General features: G+C 49.7%; 1 protein-coding gene across 1 annotated transcript in view; it reads left to right on the top strand.

Moving 5' to 3' along the window:
* Positions 1-22,036, top strand: part of LOC135536902 (unconventional myosin-XV-like) — a 192,614-nt gene that overhangs the window by 153,127 nt on the left and 17,451 nt on the right. The window contains 1 exon segment of the mRNA XM_064963124.1: positions 1,220-1,331. Within this exon segment, the coding sequence (XP_064819196.1) occupies positions 1,220-1,331 (112 nt within the window).

Genomic DNA, 22,036 nt, shown 5'->3' with positions numbered 1-22,036 from the left:
AGGTTAGAGGGTGAGACAGGTTAGACAGGTTAGAGGGTGAGACAGGTTAGACAGGTTAGAGGGTGAGACAGGTTAGACAGGTTAGAGGGTGAGACAGGTTAGAGGGTGAGACAGGTTAGACAGGTTAGAGGGTGAGACAGGTTAGACAGGTTAGAGGGTGAGACAGGTTAGACAGGTTAGACAGGTTAGAGGGTGAGACAGGTTAGACAGGTTAGAGGATGAGACAGGTTAGACAGGTTAGAGGGTGAGACAGGTTAGACAGGTTAGAGGGTGAGACAGGTTAGACAGGTTAGAGGGTGAGACAGGATAGAGGGTGAGACAGGTTAGACAGGTTAGACAGGTTAGAGGGTGAGACAGGTTAGACAGGTTAGAGGGTGAGACAGGTTAGACAGGTTAGAGGGTGAGACAGGTTAGAGGGTGAGACAGGTTAGACAGGTTAGACAGGTTAGAGGGTGAGACAGGTTAGACAGGTTAGAGGGTGAGACAGGTTAGACAGGTTAGAGGATGAGACAGGTTAGACAGGTTAGAGGGTGAGACAGGTTAGACAGGTTAGAGGGTGAGACAGGTTAGACAGGTTAGAGGGTGAGACAGGTTAGACAGGTTAGAGGGTGAGACAGGTTAGACAGGTTAGAGGGTGAGACAGGTTAGACAGGTTAGAGGGTGAGACAGGTTAGAGGGTGAGACAGGTTAGACAGGTTAGAGGGTGAGACAGGTTAGACAGGTTAGAGAGTGAGACAGGTTAGACAGGTTAGAGGGTGAGACAGGTTAGAGGGTGAGACAGGTTAGACAGGTTAGAGGGTGAGACAGGTTAGACTTGTTAGAGAGTGAGACAGGTTAGACAGGTTAGAGGGTGAGACAGGTTAGACAGGTTAGAGGGTGAGACAGGTTAGACAGGTTAGAGGGTGAGACAGGTTAGACAGGTTAGAGGATGAGACAGGTTAGACAGGTTAGACAGGTTAGAGGGTGAGACAGGTTAGACAGGTTAGAGGGTGAGACAGGTTAGAGGGTGAGACAGGTTAGACAGGTTAGAGGGTGAGACAGGTTAGACAGGTTAGAGGGTGAGACAGGTTAGACAGGTTAGAGGGTGAGACAGGTTAGACAGGTTAGAGGGTGACAGGACTCCAGGCTTCACTCTACAACCTGATAGAAAGGATGGACACATTATCACCCCTTTTCTGCGTCCAGATTGATTTTGACAAATGGAATGTCTATTCCCCAGGACTCTGAGTATGTGGTGGCAGTGAGGAACTACATCACAGAGGACAGAACACTGCTCAGCTTCCACAAGGGAGACATCATCAGATTACACAGCGCGGAGGGGCTGGAGGAGGGTGAGACACACACACACACACACACACACACACGTCCCCATTGTGTTAGCTGTGTTGCTCATTGTATTGTGTGGTGTAGGCCGATGCTACGGCTGCATCGTCAGGAAGAAGGTCATGTTGCTGGAGGAACTAAAGAGAGAGACTCCTGAGTTTGGTGGGTGGGGCCTGTGTGTGTGGTTGACCTGCATGTGACTAACACCCCGTCGTGTTTGGTTGTGTTCTGGTTGCTGTGTGAGGAAACAACTAGGATTCAGACTGGGCTGTTGTTGGGACTGTCTAGTCCCACTGAGCTAAAGTCTGGATTCAGACTGGGCTGTTGTTGGGACTGTCTAGTCCCACTGAGCTAAAGTCTGGATTCAGACTCTGCTGTTGTTGGGACTGTCTAGTCCCACTGAGCTAAAGTCTGGATTCAGACTGGGCTGTTGTTGGGACTGTCTAGTCCCACTGAGCTAAAGTCTGGATTCAGACTCTGCTGTTGTTGGGACTTGTTGGGACTGTCTAGTCCCACTGAGCTAAAGTCTGGATTCAGACTGGGCTGTTGTTGGGACTGTCTAGTCCCACTGAGCTAAAGTCTGGATTCAGACTGGGCTGTTGTTGGGACTGTCTAGTCCCACTGAGCTAAAGTCTGGATTCAGACTAGGCTGTTGTTGGGACTGTCTAGTCCCACTGAGCTAAAGTCTGGATTCAGACTCTGCTGTTGTTGGGACTGTCTAGTCCCACTGAGCTAAAGTCTGGATTCAGACTCTGCTGTTGTTGGGACTGTCGAGTCCCACTGAGCTAAAGTCTGGATTCAGACTGGGCTGTTGTTGGGACTGTCTAGTCCCACTGAGCTAAAGTCTGGATTCAGACTCTGCTGTTGTTGGGACTGTCTAGTCCCACTGAGCTAAAGTCTGGATTCAGACTGGGCTGTTGTTGGGACTGTCTAGTCCCACTGAGCTAAAGTCTGGATTCAGACTAGGCTGTTGTTGGGACTGTCTAGTCCCACTGAGCTAAAGTCTGGATTCAGACTGGGCTGTTGTTGGGACTGTCTAGTCCCACTGAGCTAAAGTCTGGATTCAGACTGGGCTGTTGTTGGGACTGTCTAGTCCCACTGAGCTAAAGTCTGGATTCAGACTGGGCTGTTGTTGGGACTGTCTAGTCCCACTGAGCTAAAGTCTGGATTCAGACTCTGCTGTTGTTGGGACTGTCTAGTCCCACTGAGCTAAAGTCTGGATTCAGACTCTGCTGTTGTTGGGACTGTCTAGGCCCACTGAGCTAAAGTCTGGATTCAGACTGGGCTGTTGTTGGGAAAGTCTGAGCTAAAGTCTGGATTCAGACTGGGCTGTTGTTGGGACTGTCTAGTCCCACTGAGCTAAAGTCTGGATTCAGACTGGGCTGTTGTTGGGACTGTCTAGTCCCACTGAGCTAAAGTCTGGATTCAGACTGGGCTGTTGTTGGGACTGTCTAGTCCCACTGAGCTAAAGTCTGGATTCAGACTGGGCTGTTGTTGGGACTGTCTAGTCCCACTGAGCTAAAGTCTGGATTCAGACTGGGCTGTTGTTGGGACTGTCTAGTCCCACTGAGCTAAAGTCTGGATTCAGACTGGGCTGTTGTTGGGACTGTCTAGTCCCACTGAGCTAAAGTCTGGATTCAGACTGGGCTGTTGTTGGGACTGTCTAGTCCCACTGAGCTAAAGTCTGGATTCAGACTGGGCTGTTGTTGGGACTGTCTAGTCCCACTGAGCTAAAGTCTGGATTCAGACTGGGCTGTTGTTGGGACTGTCTAGTCCCACTGAGCTAAAGTCTGGATTCAGACTGGGCTGTTGTTGGGACTGTCTAGTCCCACTGAGCTAAAGTCTGGATTCAGACTGGGCTGTTGTTGGGACTGTCTAGTCCCACTGAGCTAAAGTCTGGATTCAGACTAGGCTGTTGTTGGGACTGTCTAGTCCCACTGAGCTAAAGTCTGGATTCAGACTGGGCTGTTGTTGGGACTGTCTAGTCCCACTGAGCTAAAGTCTGGATTCAGACTGGGCTGTTGTTGGGACTGTCTAGTCCCACTGAGCTAAAGTCTGGATTCAGACTCTGCTGTTGTTGGGACTGTCTAGTCCCACTGAGCTAAAGTCTGGATTCAGACTGGGCTGTTGTGTCTAGGGACTGTCTAGTCCCACTGAGCTAAAGTCTGGATTCAGACTGGGCTGTTGTTGGGACTGTCTAGTCCCACTGAGCTAAAGTCTGGATTCAGACTGGGCTGCTGTTGTTGGGACTGTCTAGTCCCACTGAGCTAAAGTCTGGATTCAGACTGGGCTGTTGTTGGGACTGTCTAGTCCCACTGAGCTAAAGTCTGGATTCAGACTGGGCTGTTGTTGGGACTGTCTAGTCCCACTGAGCTAAAGTCTGGATTCAGACTCTGCTGTTGTTGGGACTGTCTAGTCCCACTGAGCTAAAGTCTGGATTCAGACTGGGCTGTTGTTGGGACTGTCTAGTCCCACTGAGCTAAAGTCTGGATTCAGACTGGGCTGTTGTTGGGACTGTCTAGTCCCACTGAGCTAAAGTCTGGATTCAGACTCTGCTGTTGTTGGGACTGTCTAGTCCCACTGAGCTAAAGTCTGGATTCAGACTCTGCTGTTGTTGGGACTGTCTAGTCCCACTGAGCTAAAGTCTGGATTCAGACTCTGCTGTTGTTGGGACTGTCTAGTCCCACTGAGCTAAAGTCTGGATTCAGACTGGCTGTTGTTGGGACTGTCTAGTCCCACTGAGCTAAAGTCTGGATTCAGACTGGGCTGTTGTTGGGTCCCACTGTCTGGATTCAGTCCCACTGAGCTAAAGTCTGGATTCAGACTGGGCTGTTGTTGGGACTGTCTAGTCCCACTGAGCTAAAGTCTGGATTCAGACTCTGCTGTTGTTGGGACTGTCTAGTCCCACTGAGCTAAAGTCTGGATTCAGACTGGGCTGTTGTTGGGACTGTCTAGTCCCACTGAGCTAAAGTCTGGATTCAGACTGCTGCTGTCCCACTGAGCTTCTGGGACTGTCTAGTCCCACTGAGCTAAAGTCTGGATTCAGACTGGGCTGTTGTTGGGACTGTCTAGTCCCACTGAGCTAAAGTCTGGATTCAGACTCTGCTGTTGTTGGGACTGTCTAGTCCCACTGAGCTAAAGTCTGGATTCAGACTGGGCTGTTGTTGGGACTGTCTAGTCCCACTGAGCTAAAGTCTGGATTCAGACTGGGCTGTTGTTGGGACTGTCTAGTCCCACTGAGCTAAAGTCTGGATTCAGACTCTGTCTGTTGGGACTGTCTAGTCCCACTGAGCTAAAGTCTGGATTCAGACTGGGCTGTTGTTGGGACTGTCTAGTCCCACTGAGCTAAAGTCTGGATTCAGACTGGGCTGTTGTTGGGACTGTCTAGTCCCACTGAGCTAAAGTCTGGATTCAGACTCTGCTGTTGTTGGGACTGTCTAGTCCCACTGAGCTAAAGTCTGGATTCAGACTGGGCTGTTGTTGGGACTGTCTAGTCCCACTGAGCTAAAGTCTGGATTCAGACTGGGCTGTTGTTGGGACTGTCTAGTCCCACTGAGCTAAAGTCTGGATTCAGACTCTGCTGTTGTTGGGACTGTCTAGTCCCACTGAGCTAAAGTCTGGATTCAGACTGGGCTGTTGTTGGGACTGTCTAGTCCCACTGAGCTAAAGTCTGGATTCAGACTCTGCTGTTGTTGGGACTGTCTAGTCCCACTGAGCTAAAGTCTGGATTCAGACTCTGCTGTTGTTGGGACTGTCTAGTCCCACTGAGCTAAAGTCTGGATTCAGACTCTGCTGTTGTTGGGACTGTCTAGTCCCACTGAGCTAAAGTCTGGATTCAGACTGGTCTAGCTGTTGTTGGGACTGTCTAGTCCCACTGAGCTAAAGTCTGGATTCAGACTGGGCTGTTGTTGGGACTGTCTAGTCCCACTGAGCTAAAGTCTGGATTCAGACTGGGCTGTTGTTGGGACTGTCTAGTCCCACTGAGCTAAAGTCTGGATTCAGACTGGGCTGTTGTTGGGACTGTCTAGTCCCACTGAGCTAAAGTCTGGATTCAGACTGGGCTGTTGTTGGGACTGTCTGTCCCACTGGGAAAGTCTGGATTCAGACTACTGTCCCACTGAGCTAAAGTCTGGATTCAGACTGGGCTGTTGTTGGGACTGTCTAGTCCCACTGAGCTAAAGTCTGGATTCAGACTGGCTGTTGTTGGGACTGTCTAGTCCCACTGAGCTAAAGTCTGGATTCAGACTGGGCTGTTGTTGGGACTGTCTAGTCCCACTGAGCTAAAGTCTGGATTCAGACTCTGGTTGTTGGGACTGTCTAGTCCCACTGAGCTAAAGTCTGGATTCAGACTGGGCTGTTGTTGGGACTGTCTAGTCCCACTGAGCTCTGGATTCAGCCTGGGCTGTTGTTGGGACTGTCTAGTCCCACTAAAGTCTGGATTCAGACTGGGCTGTTGTTGGGACTGTCTAGTCCCACTGAGCTAAAGTCTGGATTCAGACTGGGCTGTTGTTGGGACTGTCTAGTCCCACTGAGCTAAAGTCTGGATTCAGACTGGGCTGTTGTTGGGACTGTCTAGTCCCACTGAGCTAAAGTCTGGATTCAGACTGGCTGTTGTTGGGACTGTCTAGTCCCACTGAGCTAAAGTCTGGATTCAGACTGGGCTGTTGTTGGGACTGTCTAGTCCCACTGAGCTAAAGTCTGGATTCAGACTGGGCTGTTGTTGGGACTGTCTAGTCCCACTGAGCTAAAGTCTGGATTCAGACTGGCTGTTGTTGGGACTGTCTAGTCCCACTGAGCTAAAGTCTGGATTCAGACTGGACTGTTGTTGGGACTGTCTAGTCCCACTGAGCTAAAGTCTGGATTCAGACTGGCTGTTGTTGGGACTGTCTAGTCCCACTGAGCTAAAGTCTGGATTCAGACTGGCTGTTGTTGGGACTGTCTAGTCCCACTGAGCTAAAGTCTGGATTCAGACTGGGCTGTTGTTGGGACTGTCTAGTCCCACTGAGCTAAAGTCTGGATTCAGACTCTGCTGTTGTCCCACTGGGACTGTCTGTCTAGTCCCACTGAGCTAAAGTCTGGATTCAGACTGGGCTGTTGTTGGGACTGTCTAGTCCCACTGAGCTAAAGTCTGGATTCAGACTGGGCTGTTGTTGGGACTGTCTAGTCCCACTGAGCTAAAGTCTGATTCAGACTCTGCTGTTGTTGGGACTGTCTAGTCCCACTGAGCTAAAGTCTGGATTCAGACTCTGCTGTTGTTGGGACTGTCTAGTCCCACTGAGCTAAAGTCTGGATTCAGACTGGGCTGTTGTTGGGACTGTCTAGTCCCACTGAGCTAAAGTCTGGATTCAGACTGGGCTCTTGTTGGGACTGTCTAGTCCCACTGAGCTAAAGTCTGGATTCAGACTCTGCTGTTGTTGGGACTGTCTAGTCCCACTGAGCTAAAGTCTGGATTCAGACTGGGCTGTTGTTGGGACTGTCTAGTCCCACTGAGCTAAAGTCTGGATTCAGACTGGGCTCTTGTTGGGACTGTCTAGTCCCACTGAGCTAAAGTCTGGATTCAGACTCTGCTGTTGTTGGGACTGTCTAGTCCCACTGAGCTAAAGTCTGGATTCAGACTGGGCTGTTGTTGGGACTGTCTAGTCCCACTGAGCTAAAGTCTGGATTCAGACTCTGCTGTTGTTGGGACTGTCTAGTCCCACTGAGCTAAAGTCTGGATTCAGACTCTGCTGTTGTTGGGACTGTCTAGTCCCACTGAGCTAAAGTCTGGATTCAGACTCTGCTGTTGTTGGGACTGTCTAGTCCCACTGAGCTAAAGTCTGGATTCAGACTGGGCTGTTGTTGGGACTGTCTAGTCCCACTGAGCTAAAGTCTGGATTCAGACTCTGCTGTTGTTGGGACTGTCTAGTCCCACTGAGCTAAAGTCTGGATTCAGACTCTGCTGTTGTTGGGACTGTCTAGTCCCACTGAGCTAAAGTCTGGATTCAGACTGGGCTGTTGTTGGGACTGTCTAGTCCCACTGAGCTAAAGTCTGGATTCAGACTGGGCTGTTGTTGGGACTGTCTAGTCCCACTGAGCTAAAGTCTGGATTCAGACTCTGCTGTTGTTGGGACTGTCTAGTCCCACTGAGCTAAAGTCTGGATTCAGACTGGGCTGTTGTTGGGACTGTCTAGTCCCACTGAGCTAAAGTCTGGATTCAGCCTCTGCTGTTGTTGGGACTGTCTAGTCCCACTGAGCTAAAGTCTGGATTCAGCCTGGGCTGTTGTTGGGACTGTCTAGTCCCACTGAGCTAAAGTCTGGATTCAGACTGGGCTGTTGTTGGGACTGTCTAGTCCCACTGAGCTAAAGTCTGGATTCAGACTAGGCTGTTGTTGGGACTGTCTAGTCCCACTGAGCTAAAGTCTGGATTCAGACTGGGCTGTTGTTGGGACTGTCTAGTCCCACTGAGCTAAAGTCTGGATTCAGACTGGGCTGTTGTTGGGACTGTCTAGTCCCACTGAGCTAAAGTCTGGATTCAGACTGGACTGTTGTTGGGACTGTCTAGTCCCACTGAGCTAAAGTCTGGATTCAGACTCTGCTGTTGTTGGGACTGTCTAGTCCCACTGAGCTAAAGTCTGGATTCAGACTGGGCTGTTGTTGGGACTGTCTAGTCCCACTGAGCTAAAGTCTGGATTCAGACTGGGCTGTTGTTGGGACTGTCTAGTCCCACTGAGCTAAAGTCTGGATTCAGACTCTGCTGTTGTTGGGACTGTCTAGTCCCACTGAGCTAAAGTCTGGATTCAGACTGGGCTGTTGTTGGGACTGTCTAGTCCCACTGAGCTAAAGTCTGGATTCAGACTCTGCTGTTGTTGGGACTGTCTAGTCCCACTGAGCTAAAGTCTGGATTCAGACTGGGCTGTTGTTGGGACTGTCTAGTCCCACTGAGCTAAAGTCTGGATTCAGACTGGGCTGTTGTTGGGACTGTCTAGTCCCACTGAGCTAAAGTCTGGATTCAGACTGGGCTGTTGTTGGGACTGTCTAGTCCCACTGAGCTAAAGTCTGGATTCAGACTGGGCTGTTGTTGGGACTGTCTAGTCCCACTGAGCTAAAGTCTGGATTCAGACTGGGCTGTTGTTGGGACTGTCTAGTCCCACTGAGCTAAAGTCTGGATTCAGACTAGGCTGTTGTTGGGACTGTCTAGTCCCACTGAGCTAAAGTCTGGATTCAGACTGGGCTGTTGTTGGGACTGTCTAGTCCCACTGAGCTAAAGTCTGGATTCAGACTGGGCTGTTGTTGGGACTGTCTAGTCCCACTGAGCTAAAGTCTGGATTCAGACTCTGCTGTTGTTGGGACTGTCTAGTCCCACTGAGCTAAAGTCTGGATTCAGACTGGGCTGTTGTTGGGACTGTCTAGTCCCACTGAGCTAAAGTCTGGATTCAGACTGGGCTGTTGTTGGGACTGTCTAGTCCCACTGAGCTAAAGTCTGGATTCAGACTCTGCTGTTGTTGGGACTGTCTAGTCCCACTGAGCTAAAGTCTGGATTCAGACTGGGCTGTTGTTGGGACTGTCTAGTCCCACTGAGCTAAAGTCTGGATTCAGACTGGGCTGTTGTTGGGACTGTCTAGTCCCACTGAGCTAAAGTCTGGATTCAGACTGGGCTGTTGTTGGGACTGTCTAGTCCCACTGAGCTAAAGTCTGGATTCAGACTCTGCTGTTGTTGGGACTGTCTAGTCCCACTGAGCTAAAGTCTGGATTCAGACTCTGCTGTTGTTGGGACTGTCTAGTCCCACTGAGCTAAAGTCTGGATTCAGACTGGGCTGTTGTTGGGACTGTCTAGTCCCACTGAGCTAAAGTCTGGATTCAGACTGGGCTGTTGTTGGGACTGTCTAGTCCCACTGAGCTAAAGTCTGGATTCAGACTGGGCTGTTGTTGGGACTGTCTAGTCCCACTGAGCTAAAGTCTGGATTCAGACTCTGCTGTTGTTGGGACTGTCTAGTCCCACTGAGCTAAAGTCTGGATTCAGACTCTGCTGTTGTTGGGACTGTCTAGTCCCACTGAGCTAAAGTCTGGATTCAGACTGGGCTGTTGTTGGGACTGTCTAGTCCCACTGAGCTAAAGTCTGGATTCAGACTGGGCTGTTGTTGGGACTGTCTAGTCCCACTGAGCTAAAGTCTGGATTCAGACTGGGCTGTTGTTGGGACTGTCTAGTCCCACTGAGCTAAAGTCTGGATTCAGACTGGGCTGTTGTTGGGACTGTCTAGTCCCACTGAGCTAAAGTCTGGATTCAGACTGGGCTGTTGTTGGGACTGTCTAGTCCCACTGAGCTAAAGTCTGGATTCAGACTGGGCTGTTGTTGGGACTGTCTAGTCCCACTGAGCTAAAGTCTGGATTCAGACTGGGCTGTTGTTGGGACTGTCTAGTCCCACTGAGCTAAAGTCTGGATTCAGACTGGGCTGTTGTTGGGACTGTCTAGTCCCACTGAGCTAAAGTCTGGATTCAGACTCTGCTGTTGTTGGGACTGTCTAGTCCCACTGAGCTAAAGTCTGGATTCAGACTGGACTGTTGTTGGGACTGTCTAGTCCCACTGAGCTAAAGTCTGGATTCAGACTCTGCTGTTGTTGGGACTGTCTAGTCCCACTGAGCTAAAGTCTGGATTCAGACTGGGCTGTTGTTGGGACTGTCTAGTCCCACTGAGCTAAAGTCTGGATTCAGACTCTGCTGTTGTTGGGACTGTCTAGTCCCACTGAGCTAAAGTCTGGATTCAGACTCTGCTGTTGTTGGGACTGTCTAGTCCCACTGAGCTAAAGTCTGGATTCAGCCTGGGCTGTTGTTGGGACTGTCTAGTCCCACTGAGCTAAAGTCTGGATTCAGACTCTGCTGTTGTTGGGACTGTCTAGTCCCACTGAGCTAAAGTCTGGATTCAGACTGGGCTGTTGTTGGGACTGTTTAGTCCCACTGAGCTAAAGTCTGGATTCAGACTGGGCTGTTGTTGGGACTGTCTAGTCCCACTGAGCTAAAGTCTGGATTCAGACTGGACTGTTGTTGGGACTGTCTAGTCCCACTGAGCTAAAGTCTGGATTCAGACTCTGCTGTTGTTGGGACTGTCTAGTCCCACTGAGCTAAAGTCTGGATTCAGACTGGGCTGTTGTTGGGACTGTTTAGTCCCACTGAGCTAAAGTCTGGATTCAGACTGGGCTGTTGTTGGGACTGTCTAGTCCCACTGAGCTAAAGTCTGGATTCAGACTGGGCTGTTGTTGGGACTGTCTAGTCCCACTGAGCTAAAGTCTGGATTCAGACTGGGCTGTTGTTGGGACTGTCTAGTCCCACTGACTGCTAAAGTCTGGATTCAGACTGGACTGTTGTTGGGACTGTCTAGTCCCACTGAGCTAAAGTCTGGATTCAGACTGGGCTGTTGTTGGGACTGTCTAGTCCCACTGAGCTAAAGTCTGGATTCAGACTCTGCTGTTGTTGGGACTGTCTAGTCCCACTGAGCTAAAGTCTGGATTCAGACTCTGCTGTTGTTGGGACTGTCTAGTCCCACTGAGCTAAAGTCTGGATTCAGACTAGGCTGTTGTTGGGACTGTCTAGTCCCACTGAGCTAAAGTCTGGATTCAGACTGGGCTGTTGTTGGGACTGTCTAGTCCCACTGAGCTAAAGTCTGGATTCAGACTGGGCTGTTGTTGGGACTGTCTAGTCCCACTGAGCTAAAGTCTGGATTCAGACTGGGCTGTTGTTGGGACTGTCTAGTCCCACTGAGCTAAAGTCTGGATTCAGACTGGGCTGTTGTTGGGACTGTCTAGTCCCACTGAGCTAAAGTCTGGATTCAGACTGGGCTGTTGTTGGGACTGTCTAGTCCCACTGAGCTAAAGTCTGGATTCAGACTGGGCTGTTGTTGGGACTGTCTAGTCCCACTGAGCTAAAGTCTGGATTCAGACTGGGCTGTTGTTGGGACTGTCTAGTCCCACTGAGCTAAAGTCTGGAGGTCTCAGGCATGTTTCCTGACTGTGAACAGTCTGTCTGTCTGTCTGTCTGTCTGTCTGTCTGTCTGTCTGTCTGTCTCTGTCTGTCTCTGTCTGTCTGTCTGTCTGTCTGTCTGTCTGTCTGTCTGTCTGTCTGTCTTACCCCTTCTTAAACTGTCAGTATATATACAGTATATATAGGACAAGTAGACTACGGTAGATCTGGTACAGTATATATAGGACATGTAGATCTGGTACAGTGTATATAGGACATGTAGACTATGGTAGATCTGGTACAGTATATATAGGACATGTAGATCTGGTACAGTATGTATAGGACATGTAGATCTGGTACAGTATATATAGGACATGTAGATCTGGTACAGTATATATAGGACATGTAGATCTGGTACAGTATATATAGGACATGTAGATCTGGTACAGTATATATAGGGCATGTAGATCTTTTACAGTATATATAGGACATGTAGATCTGGTACAGTATATATAGGACATGTAGATCTGGTACAGTATATATAGGACATGTAGATCTGGTACAGTATATATAGGACATGTAGACTATGGTAGATCTGGTACAGTATATATAGGACATGTAGATCTGGTACAGTATATATAGGACATGTAGATCTGGTACAGTATATATAGGACATGTAGATCTGGTACAGTATATATAGGACATGTAGATCTGGTACAGTATATATAGGACATGTAGATCTGGTACAGTATATATAGGACATGTAGACTATGGTAGATCTGGTACAGTATATATAGGACATGTAGACTATGGTAGATCTGGTACAGTATATATAGGACATGTAGACTATGGTAGATCTGGTACAGTATATATAGGACATGTAGACTATGGTAGATCTGGTACAGTATATATAGGACATGTAGACTATGGTAGATCTGGTACAGTGTATATAGGACATGTAGATCTGGTACAGTATATATAGGGCATGTAGACTATGGTAGATCTGGTACAGTATATATAGGACATGTAGATCTGGTACAGTATATATAGGACATGTAGATCTGGTACAGTATATATAGGGCATGTAGACTATGGTAGATCTGGTACAGTATATATAGGACATGTAGACTATGGTAGATCTGGTACAGTATATATAGGACATGTAGACTATGGTAGATCTGGTACAGTATATATAGGACATGTAGACTATGGTAGATCTGGTACAGTATATATAGGACATGTAGACTATGGTAGATCTGGTACAGTATATATAGGACATGTAGATCTGGTACAGTATATATAGGACATGTAGACTACGGTAGATCTGGTACAGTATATATAGGACATGTAGACTATGGTAGATCTGGTACAGTATATATAGGACATGTAGATCTGGTACAGTATATATAGGGCATGTAGATCTGGTACAGTATATATAGGACATGTAGACTACGGTAGATCTGGTACAGTATATATAGGACATGTAGATCTGGTACAGTATATATAGGACATGTAGATCTGGTACAGTATATATAGGACATGTAGATCTGGTAGAGTATATATAGGACATGTAGACTACGGTAGATCTGGTACAGTATATATAGGACATGTAGACTATGGTAGATCTGGTACAGTATATATAGGGCATGTAGATCTGGTACAGTATATATAGGACATGTAGACTATGGTAGATCTGGTACAGTATATATAGGGCATGTAGATCTGGTACAGTATATATAGGACATGTAGACTACGGTAGATCTGGTACAGTATATATAGGACATGTAGACTATGGTAGATCTGGTACAGTATATATAGGACATGTAGATCTGGTACAGTAAATATAGGACATGAATACTGTGTTCATCTTTCTCCCTGTGTGGAGGCTGGTGGTTTGGTGTAGTGAATCTTTCTTGGGGTCTGTTTAAACTGTATAAACTGTGTGTGCAGTGTTTTCTACAGGTGCACAGAGTAGCCAGCCAGGTGTCCCCTGGCAGTGTTTTCTACAGGTACACAGAGTAGCCAGCCAGGTGTCCCCTGGCAGTGTTTTCTACAGGTACATAGAGTAGCCAGCCAGGCGACCCCAGGCAGTGTTTTCTACAGGTACATAGAGTAGCCAGCCAGGTGACCCCAGGCAGTGTTTTCTACAGGTACATAGAGTAGCCAGCCAGGTGACCCCTGGCAGTGTTTTCTACAGGTACATAGAGTAGCCAGCCAGGCGACCCCAGGCAGTGTTTTCTACAGGTACATAGAGTAGCCAGCCAGGTGTTCCCAGGCAGTGTTTTCTACAGGTACACAGAGTAGCCAGCCAGGTGTCCCCTGGCAGTGTTTTCTACAGGTACACAGAGTAGCCAGCCAGGTGTCCCCTGGCAGTGTTTTCTACAGGTACATAGAGTAGCCAGCCAGGCGACCCCAGGAGGTGTTTTCTACAGGTACACAGAGTAGCCAGCCAGGCGACCCCAGGCAGTGTTTTCTACAGGTACATAGAGTAGCCAGCCAGGTGACCCCAGGCAGTGTTTTCTACAGGTACATAGAGTAGCCAGCCAGGCGACCCCAGGAGGTGTTTTCTACAGGTACACAGAGTAGCCAGCCAGGCGACCCCAGGCAGTGTTTTCTACAGGTACACAGAGTAGCCAGCCAGGTGTCCCCTGGCAGTGTTTTCTACAGGTACACAGAGTAGCCAGCCAGGTGTCCCCTGGCAGTGTTTTCTACAGGTACACAGAGTAGCCAGCCAGGTGTCCCCAGGTAGTGTTTTCTACAGGTACATAGAGTAGCCAGCCAGGCGACCCCAGGCAGTGTTTTCTACAGGTACACAGAGTAGCCAGCCAGGTGTTCCCAGGCAGTGTTTTTTACAGGTACACAGAGTAGCCAGCCAGGTGACCCCTGGCAGTGTTTTCTACAGATACATAGAGTAGCCAGCCAGGTGACCCCAGGCAGTGTTTTCTACAGGTACACAGAGTAGCCAGCCAGGTGACCCCAGGCAGTGTTTTCTACAGGTACACAGAGTAGCCAGCCAGGCGACCCCAGGCAGTGTTTTCTACAGGTACACAGAGTAGCCAGCCAGGTGTCCCCAGACAGTGTTTTCTACAGGTACATAGAGTAGCCAGCCAGGTGACCCCAGGCAGTGTTTTCTACAGGTACATAGAGTAGCCAGCCAGGCGACCCCAGGAGGTGTTTTCTACAGGTACATAGAGTAGCCAGCCAGGCGACCCCAGGCAGTGTTTTCTACAGGTACACAGAGTAGCCAGCCAGGCGACCCCAGGCAGTGTTTTCTACAGGTGCACAGAGTAGCCAGCCAGGCGTCCCCAGGCAGTGTTTTCTACAGGTACACAGAGTAGCCAGCCAGGTGTCCCCTGGCAGTGTTTTCTACAGGTACATAGAGTAGCCAGCCAGGCGACCCCAGGAGGTGTTTTCTACAGGTACACAGAGTAGCCAGCCAGGCGACCCCAGGCAGTGTTTTCTACAGGTACACAGAGTAGCCAGCCAGGTGTCCCCTGGCAGTGTTTTCTACAGGTACACAGAGTAGCCAGCCAGGCGACCCCAGGCAGTGTTTTCTACAGGTACACAGAGTAGCCAGCCAGGTGTCCCCTGGCAGTGTTTTCTACAGGTACACAGAGTAGCCAGCCAGGCGACCCCAGGCAGTGTTTTCTACAGGTACACAGAGTAGCCAGCCAGGTGTTCCCAGGCAGTGTTTTTTACAGGTACACAGAGTAGCCAGCCAGACGACCCCAGGCAGTGGTTCTACAGGTACACAGAGTAGCCAGCCAGGCGTCCCCAGACAGTGTTTTCTACAGGTACACAGAGTAGCCAGCCAGGTGTCCCCTGGCAGTGTTTTCTACAGGTACATAGAGTAGCCAGCCAGGTGACCCCAGGCAGTGTTTTCTACAGGTACACAGAGTAGCCAGCCAGGTGTCCCCTGGCAGTGTTTTCTACAGGTACATAGAGTAGCCAGCCAGGCGACCCCAGGAGGTGTTTTCTACAGGTACACAGAGTAGCCAGCCAGGCGACCCCAGGCAGTGTTTTCTACAGGTACATAGAGTAGGCAGCCAGGCGACCCTAGGCAGTGTTTTCTACAGGTACATAGAGTAGCCAGCCAGGCGACCCCAGGCAGTGTTTTCTACAGGTACACAGAGTAGCCAGCCAGGTGTCCCCAGGCAGTGTTTTCTACAGGTACATAGAGTAGCCAGCCAGGTGTCCCCTGGCAGTGTTTTCTACAGGTACATAGAGTAGCCAGCCAGGCGACACCAGGCAGTGTTTTTTACAGGTACACAGAGTAGCCAGCCAGGCGACCCCAGGCAGTGGTTCTACAGGTACATAGAGTAGGCAGCCAGGCGACCCTAGGCAGTGTTTTCTACAGGTACATAGAGTAGCCAGCCATATAGAATAAGTAGCAAGCCAGGCGCCCCTGGTGTTCACATTTTGTTTGCTGAAGGAGCTCTATGTTGGTGTCCTCTGGTAGGGTCTACTGCCTTGATTCAATCTGAAATACAAAATATTGAATACTTTATCAAGTTTACCAGTCTAAGGCACTGCATCGCAGTGCTAGAGACGTCACTACAGATCCGGGTTCGATCCCGGGCTGCGTTACAGCCGGCCGCTACCGGGAGACCCATGAGGCGCCGCACAATTGACCCAGCTTTGCCCGGCTGGGATGTCCTTGTCACATTGTGCTCTAGCGACTCCTTCTGGCGGCCGGGCACAGTGCACGCTGACTTCAGTAGCTAGCTGTACGGTGTTTCCTATGACAAATTGGTACGTCTGTCTTCCGGGTTAAGCGAGCAGTGTGTCTAGAAGCAGTGCGTCTTGGCAGGGTCGTGTTTCAGAGGGAAAGGCTTTCCCAGAAACCTTCTTAATTCAATTTTAACCACAAAGTTGCCTACGCTTCCCTGGCAGAATGACATCATTATTATCTCCAGTGGGTATTTGTTTTTCAAACTCTCCCATCGCATGTAGGCTAAACAGCAGCCTCTTGCTAGGTGCTAAACAACAGCCTCTTGCTAGGTGCTAAACAACAGCCTCTTGCTAGGCGCTAAACAACAGCCTCTTGCTAGGTGCTAAACAACAACAGCCACTTGCTAGGTGCTAAACAACAACAGCCCCTTGCTAGGTGCTAAACAGCAGCCTCTTGCTAGGTGCTAAACAACAGCCTCTTGCTAGGCGCTAAACAACAGCCTCTTGCTAGGCGCTAAACAACAGCCTCTTGCTAGGCGCAAAACAACAGCCTCTTGCTAAGCGCTAAACAACAACAGCCACTTGCTAGGTGCTAAACAACAACAGCCCCTTGCTAGGTGCTAAACAACAGCCTCTTGCTAGGTGCTAAACAACAGCAGCCTCTTGCTAGGTGCTAAACAACAGCCTCTTGCTAGGTGCTAAACAACAACAGCCTCTTGCTAGGTGCTAAACAACAGCCTCTTGCTAGGTGCTAAACAACAGAAGCCTCTTGCTAGGTGCTAAACAACAGCAGCTTCTTGCTAGGTGCTAAACAACAACAGCCACTTGCTAGGTGCTAAACAACAACAGCCCCTTGCTAGGTGCTAAACAACAACAGCCCCTTGCTAGGTGCTAAACAACAGCCTCTTGCTAGGTGCTAAACAACAGCAGCCTCTTGCTAGGTGCTAAACAACAGCCTCTTGCTAGGTGCTAAACAACAGCCTCTTGCTAGGTGCTAAACAACAACAGCCTCTTGCTAGGTGCTAAACAACAGCCTCTTGCTAGGTGCTAAACAACAATGGCGTCTTGCTAGGTGCTAAACAACAACAGCCTCTTGCTAGGTGCTAAACAACAGCCTCTTGCTAGGTGTTAAACAACAGCCTCTTGCTCGATGCTAAACAACAATAGCCTCTTGCTAGGTGCTAAACAACAACGGCCTCTTGCTCGGTGCTAAACAACAGCCTCTTGCTCGGTGCTAAACAACAGAATGTTGCTAGGTGCTAAACAACAGCCTCTTGCTAGGCGCTAAACAACAACAGCCCCTTGCTAGGTGCTAAACAACAGCCTCTTGCTAGGTGCTAAACAACAGCACTCTCTTGCTAGGTGCTAAACAACAACGGCCTCTTGCTAGGTGCTAAACAACAGCCTCTTGCTCGGTGCTAAACAACAGCCTCTTGCTAGGTGCTAAACAACAACAGCCTCTTGCTAGGTGCTAAACAACAACGGCCTCTTTCTCGGTGCTAAACAACAGCCTCTTGCTCGGTGATAAACAACAGCCTCTTGCTAGGTGCTAAACAACAGCCTCTTGCTCGGTGCTAAACAACAGCCTCTTGCTCGGTGATAAACAACAGCCTCTTGCTAGGTGCTAAACAACAACAGCCTCTTGATAGGTGCTGAACAACAACAGCCTCTTGCTAAGCGCTAAACAACAACAGCCACTTGCTAGGTGCTAAACAACAACAGCCCCTTGCTAGGTGCTAAACAACAGCCTCTTGCTAGGTGCTAAACAACAGCAGCCTCTTGCTAGGTGCTAAACAACAGCCTCTTGCTAGGTGCTAAACAACAACAGCCTCTTGCTAGGTGCTAAACAACAGCCTCTTGCTAGGTGCTAAACAACAGAAGCCTCTTGCTAGGTGCTAAACAACAGCAGCTTCTTGCTAGGTGCTAAACAACAACAGCCACTTGCTAGGTGCTAAACAACAACAGCCCCTTGCTAGGTGCTAAACAACAACAGCCCCTTGCTAGGTGCTAAACAACAGCCTCTTGCTAGGTGCTAAACAACAGCAGCCTCTTGCTAGGTGCTAAACAACAGCCTCTTGCTAGGTGCTAAACAACAGCCTCTTGCTAGGTGCTAAACAACAACAGCCTCTTGCTAGGTGCTAAACAACAGCCTCTTGCTAGGTGCTAAACAACAATGGCGTCTTGCTAGGTGCTAAACAACAACAGCCTCTTGCTAGGTGCTAAACAACAGCCTCTTGCTAGGTGTTAAACAACAGCCTCTTGCTCGATGCTAAACAACAATAGCCTCTTGCTAGGTGCTAAACAACAACGGCCTCTTGCTCGGTGCTAAACAACAGCCTCTTGCTCGGTGCTAAACAACAGAATGTTGCTAGGTGCTAAACAACAGCCTCTTGCTAGGCGCTAAACAACAACAGCCCCTTGCTAGGTGCTAAACAACAGCCTCTTGCTAGGTGCTAAACAACAGCACTCTCTTGCTAGGTGCTAAACAACAACGGCCTCTTGCTAGGTGCTAAACAACAGCCTCTTGCTCGGTGCTAAACAACAGCCTCTTGCTAGGTGCTAAACAACAACAGCCTCTTGCTAGGTGCTAAACAACAACGGCCTCTTTCTCGGTGCTAAACAACAGCCTCTTGCTCGGTGATAAACAACAGCCTCTTGCTAGGTGCTAAACAACAGCCTCTTGCTCGGTGCTAAACAACAGCCTCTTGCTCGGTGATAAACAACAGCCTCTTGCTAGGTGCTAAACAACAACAGCCTCTTGATAGGTGCTGAACAACAACAGCCTCTTGATAGGTGCTAAACAACAGCCTCTTGCTAGGTGCTAAACAACAACAGCCTCTTGCTAGGTGCTGAACAACAGCCTCTTGCTAGGTGCTAAACAACAACAGCCTCTTGCTAGGTGCTGAACAACAACAGCCTCTTGCTAGGTGCTAAACAACAGCCTCTTGCTAGGTGCTAAACAACAGCCTCTGCATCCAGTTTGCTGAGTAGAGTGTTGGAAGCTATTTTGTAGATGACGTCGCCAAAGTCGAGGATCGGTAGGATAGTCAGTTTTACTAGGGTAAGTTTGGCGGCGTGAGTGAAGGAGGCTTTGTTGCGGAATAGAAAGCCGACTCTTGATTTGATTTTCGATTGAAGATGTTTGATATGAGTCTGGAAGAAGAGTTTACAGTCTAACCAGACACTTAGGTACTTATAGATGTCCACATATTCAAGGTCGGAACCATCCAGGGTGGTGATGCTAGTCAGGCAGCGAACAGTTGAAAAGCATGCATTTGGTTTTACTAGCATTTAAGAGCAGTTGGAGGTCACGGAAGGAGTGTTGTATGGCATTGAAGCTCGTTTGGAGGTTAGATAGCACAGTGTCCAAGGACGGGCCGGAAGTATATAGAATGGTGTCGTCTGCGTAGAGGTGGATCAGGGAATCGCCCGCAGCAAGAGCAACATCATTGATATATACAGAGAAAAGAGTCGGCCAGAGAATTGAACCCTGTGGCACCCCCATAGAGACTGCCAGAGGACCGGACAGCATGCCCTCCGATTTGACACACTGAACTCTGTCTGCAAAGTAGTTGGTGAACCAGGCAAGGCAGTCATCAGAAAAACCAAGGCTACTGAGTCTGCCGATAAGAATATGGTGATTGACAGAGTCGAAAGACTTGGCAAGGTCGATGAAGACGGCTGCACAGTACTGTCTTTTATCGATGGCCGTTATGATATCGTTTAGTACCTTGAGCGTGGCTGAGGTGCACTCGTGACCGGCTCGGAAACCAGATTGCACAGCGGAGAAGGTACGGTGTGATTCGAGATGGTCAGTGACCTGTTTGTTGACTTGGCTTTCGAAGACCTTAGATGGGCAGGGCAGGATGGATATAGGTCTGTAACAGTTTGGGTCCAGGGTGTCTCCCCCTTTGAAGAAGGGGATGACTGCGGCAGCTTTCCAATCCTTGGGGATCTCAGACGATATGAAAGAGAGGTTGAACAGGCTGGTAATAGGGGTTGCGACAATGGCGGCGGATAGTTTCAGAAATAGAGGGTCCAGATTGTCAAGCCCAGCTGATTTGTACGGGTCCAGGTTTTGCAGCTCTTTCAGAACATCTGCTATCTGGATTTGGGTAAAGCAGAACCTGGGGAGGCTTGGGCGAGTAGCTGCGGGGGGGGGCGGAGCTGTTGGCCGAGGTTGGAGTAGCCAGGCGGAAGGTATGGCCAGCCGTTGAAAAATGCTTGTTGAAGTTTTAAATAATCATGGATTTATCGGTGGTGACCGTGTTACCTAGCTTCAGTGCAGTGGGCAGCTGGGAGGAGGTGCTCTTGTTCTCCATGGACTTCACAGTGTCCCAGGAGTTTTTGGAGTTGGAGCTACAGGATGCAAATTTCTGCCTGAAGAAGCTGGCCTTAGCTTTCCTGACTGACTGCGTGTATTGGTTCCTGACTTCTCTGAACAGTTGCATATCGCGGGGACTCTTCGATGCTATTGCAGTCCGCCACAGGATGTTTTTGTGCTGGTCGAGGGCAGTCAGGTCTGGAGTGAACCAAGGGCTGTATCTGTTCTTGGTTCTGCATTTTTTGAACGGAGCATGCTTATCTAAAATGGTGAGGAAGTTACTTTTAAAGAATGACCAGGCATCCTCAACTGACGGGATGAGGTCAATGTCCTTCCAGGATACCCGGGCCAGGTCGATTAGGAAGGCCTGCTCACAGAAGTGTTTTAGGGAGCGTTTGACAGTGATGAGGGGTGGTCGTTTGACTGCGGCTCCGTAGCGGATACAGGCAATGAGGCAGTGATCGCTGAGATCCTGGTTGAAGACGGTGGAGGTGTATTTGGAGGGCCAGTTGGTCAGGATGACGTCTATGAGGGTGCCCTTGTTTAGAGATTTAGGGTTGTATCTGGTGGGTTCCTTGATGATTTGTGTGAGATTGAGGGCATCTAGCTTAGATTGTAGGACTGCCGGGGTGTTAAGCATATCCCAGTTTAGGTCACCTAACAGAACAAACTCTGAAGCTAGATGGGGGGTGATCAATTCACAAATGGTGTCCAGGGCACAGCTGGGAGCTGAGGGGGGTCGGTAGCAGGCGGAAACAGTGAGAGACTTATTTCTGGAGAGAGTCATTTTTAAGATTAGTAGTTCGAACTCTGGCCAAGCCCCGACATCCTAGGAAAGGAAACAGGAAATAATTTTAACTCCCCCTGGTGGTGGTCTGGAGCCGTGACACTGGGTACCTCTACCTCCCCCTGGTGGTAATCTGAAGTAATGAAGCCGTGACACTGGGTACCTCTAACTCCCCCTGGTGGTGGTCTGGAGCCGTGACACTGGGTACCTCTAACTCCCCCTGGTGGTGGTCTGGAGCTGGGTACCTCTAACTCCCCCTTGTGGTGGTCTGGAGCTGGGTACCTCTACCTCCCCCTGGTGGTGGTCTGGAGCCGTGACACTGGGTACCTCTAACTCCCCCTGGTGGTGGTCTGAAGCCGTGACACTGGGTACCTCTAACTCCCCCTGGTGGTGGTCTGGAGCCGTGACACTGGGTACCTTTAACTCCCCCTGGTGGTGGTCTGGAGCCGTGACACTGGGTACCTCTAACTCCCCCTGGTGGTGGTCTGGAGCTGGGTACCTCTAACTCCCCCTTGTGGTGGTCTGGAGCTGGGTACCTCTACCTCCCCCTGGTGGTGGTCTGGAGCCGTGACACTGGGTACCTCTAACTCCCCCTGGTGGTGGTCTGAAGCCGTGACACTGGGTACCTCTAACTCCCCCTGGTGGTGGTCTGGAGCCGTGACACTGGGTACCTTTAACTCCCCTGGTGGTGGTCTGGAGCCGTGACACTGGGTACCTCTAACTCCCCCTGGTGGTGGTCTGGAGCCGTGACACTGGGTACCTCTAACTCCCCCTGGTGGTGGTCTGGAGCCGTGACACTGGGTACCTTTAACTCCCCCTGGTGGTGGTCTGGAGCCGTGACACTGGGTACCTCTAACTCCCCCTGGTGGTGGTCTGGAGCCGTGACACTGGGTACCTTTAACTCCCCTGGTGGTGGTCTGGAGCCGTGACACTGGGTACCTTTAACTCCCCTGGTGGTGGTCTGAAGCCGTGACACTGGGTACCTTTAACTCCCCTGGTGG

Source organism: Oncorhynchus masou, unplaced genomic scaffold (assembly GCF_036934945.1).
Source record: "Oncorhynchus masou masou isolate Uvic2021 unplaced genomic scaffold, UVic_Omas_1.1 unplaced_scaffold_682, whole genome shotgun sequence".
In the NCBI taxonomy this organism is placed as follows: Eukaryota; Metazoa; Chordata; class Actinopteri; order Salmoniformes; family Salmonidae; genus Oncorhynchus; species Oncorhynchus masou.
The sequence above is the reverse complement of the archived record's forward strand: the minus strand, read 5'-3'. Positions and strand labels throughout refer to the sequence as shown.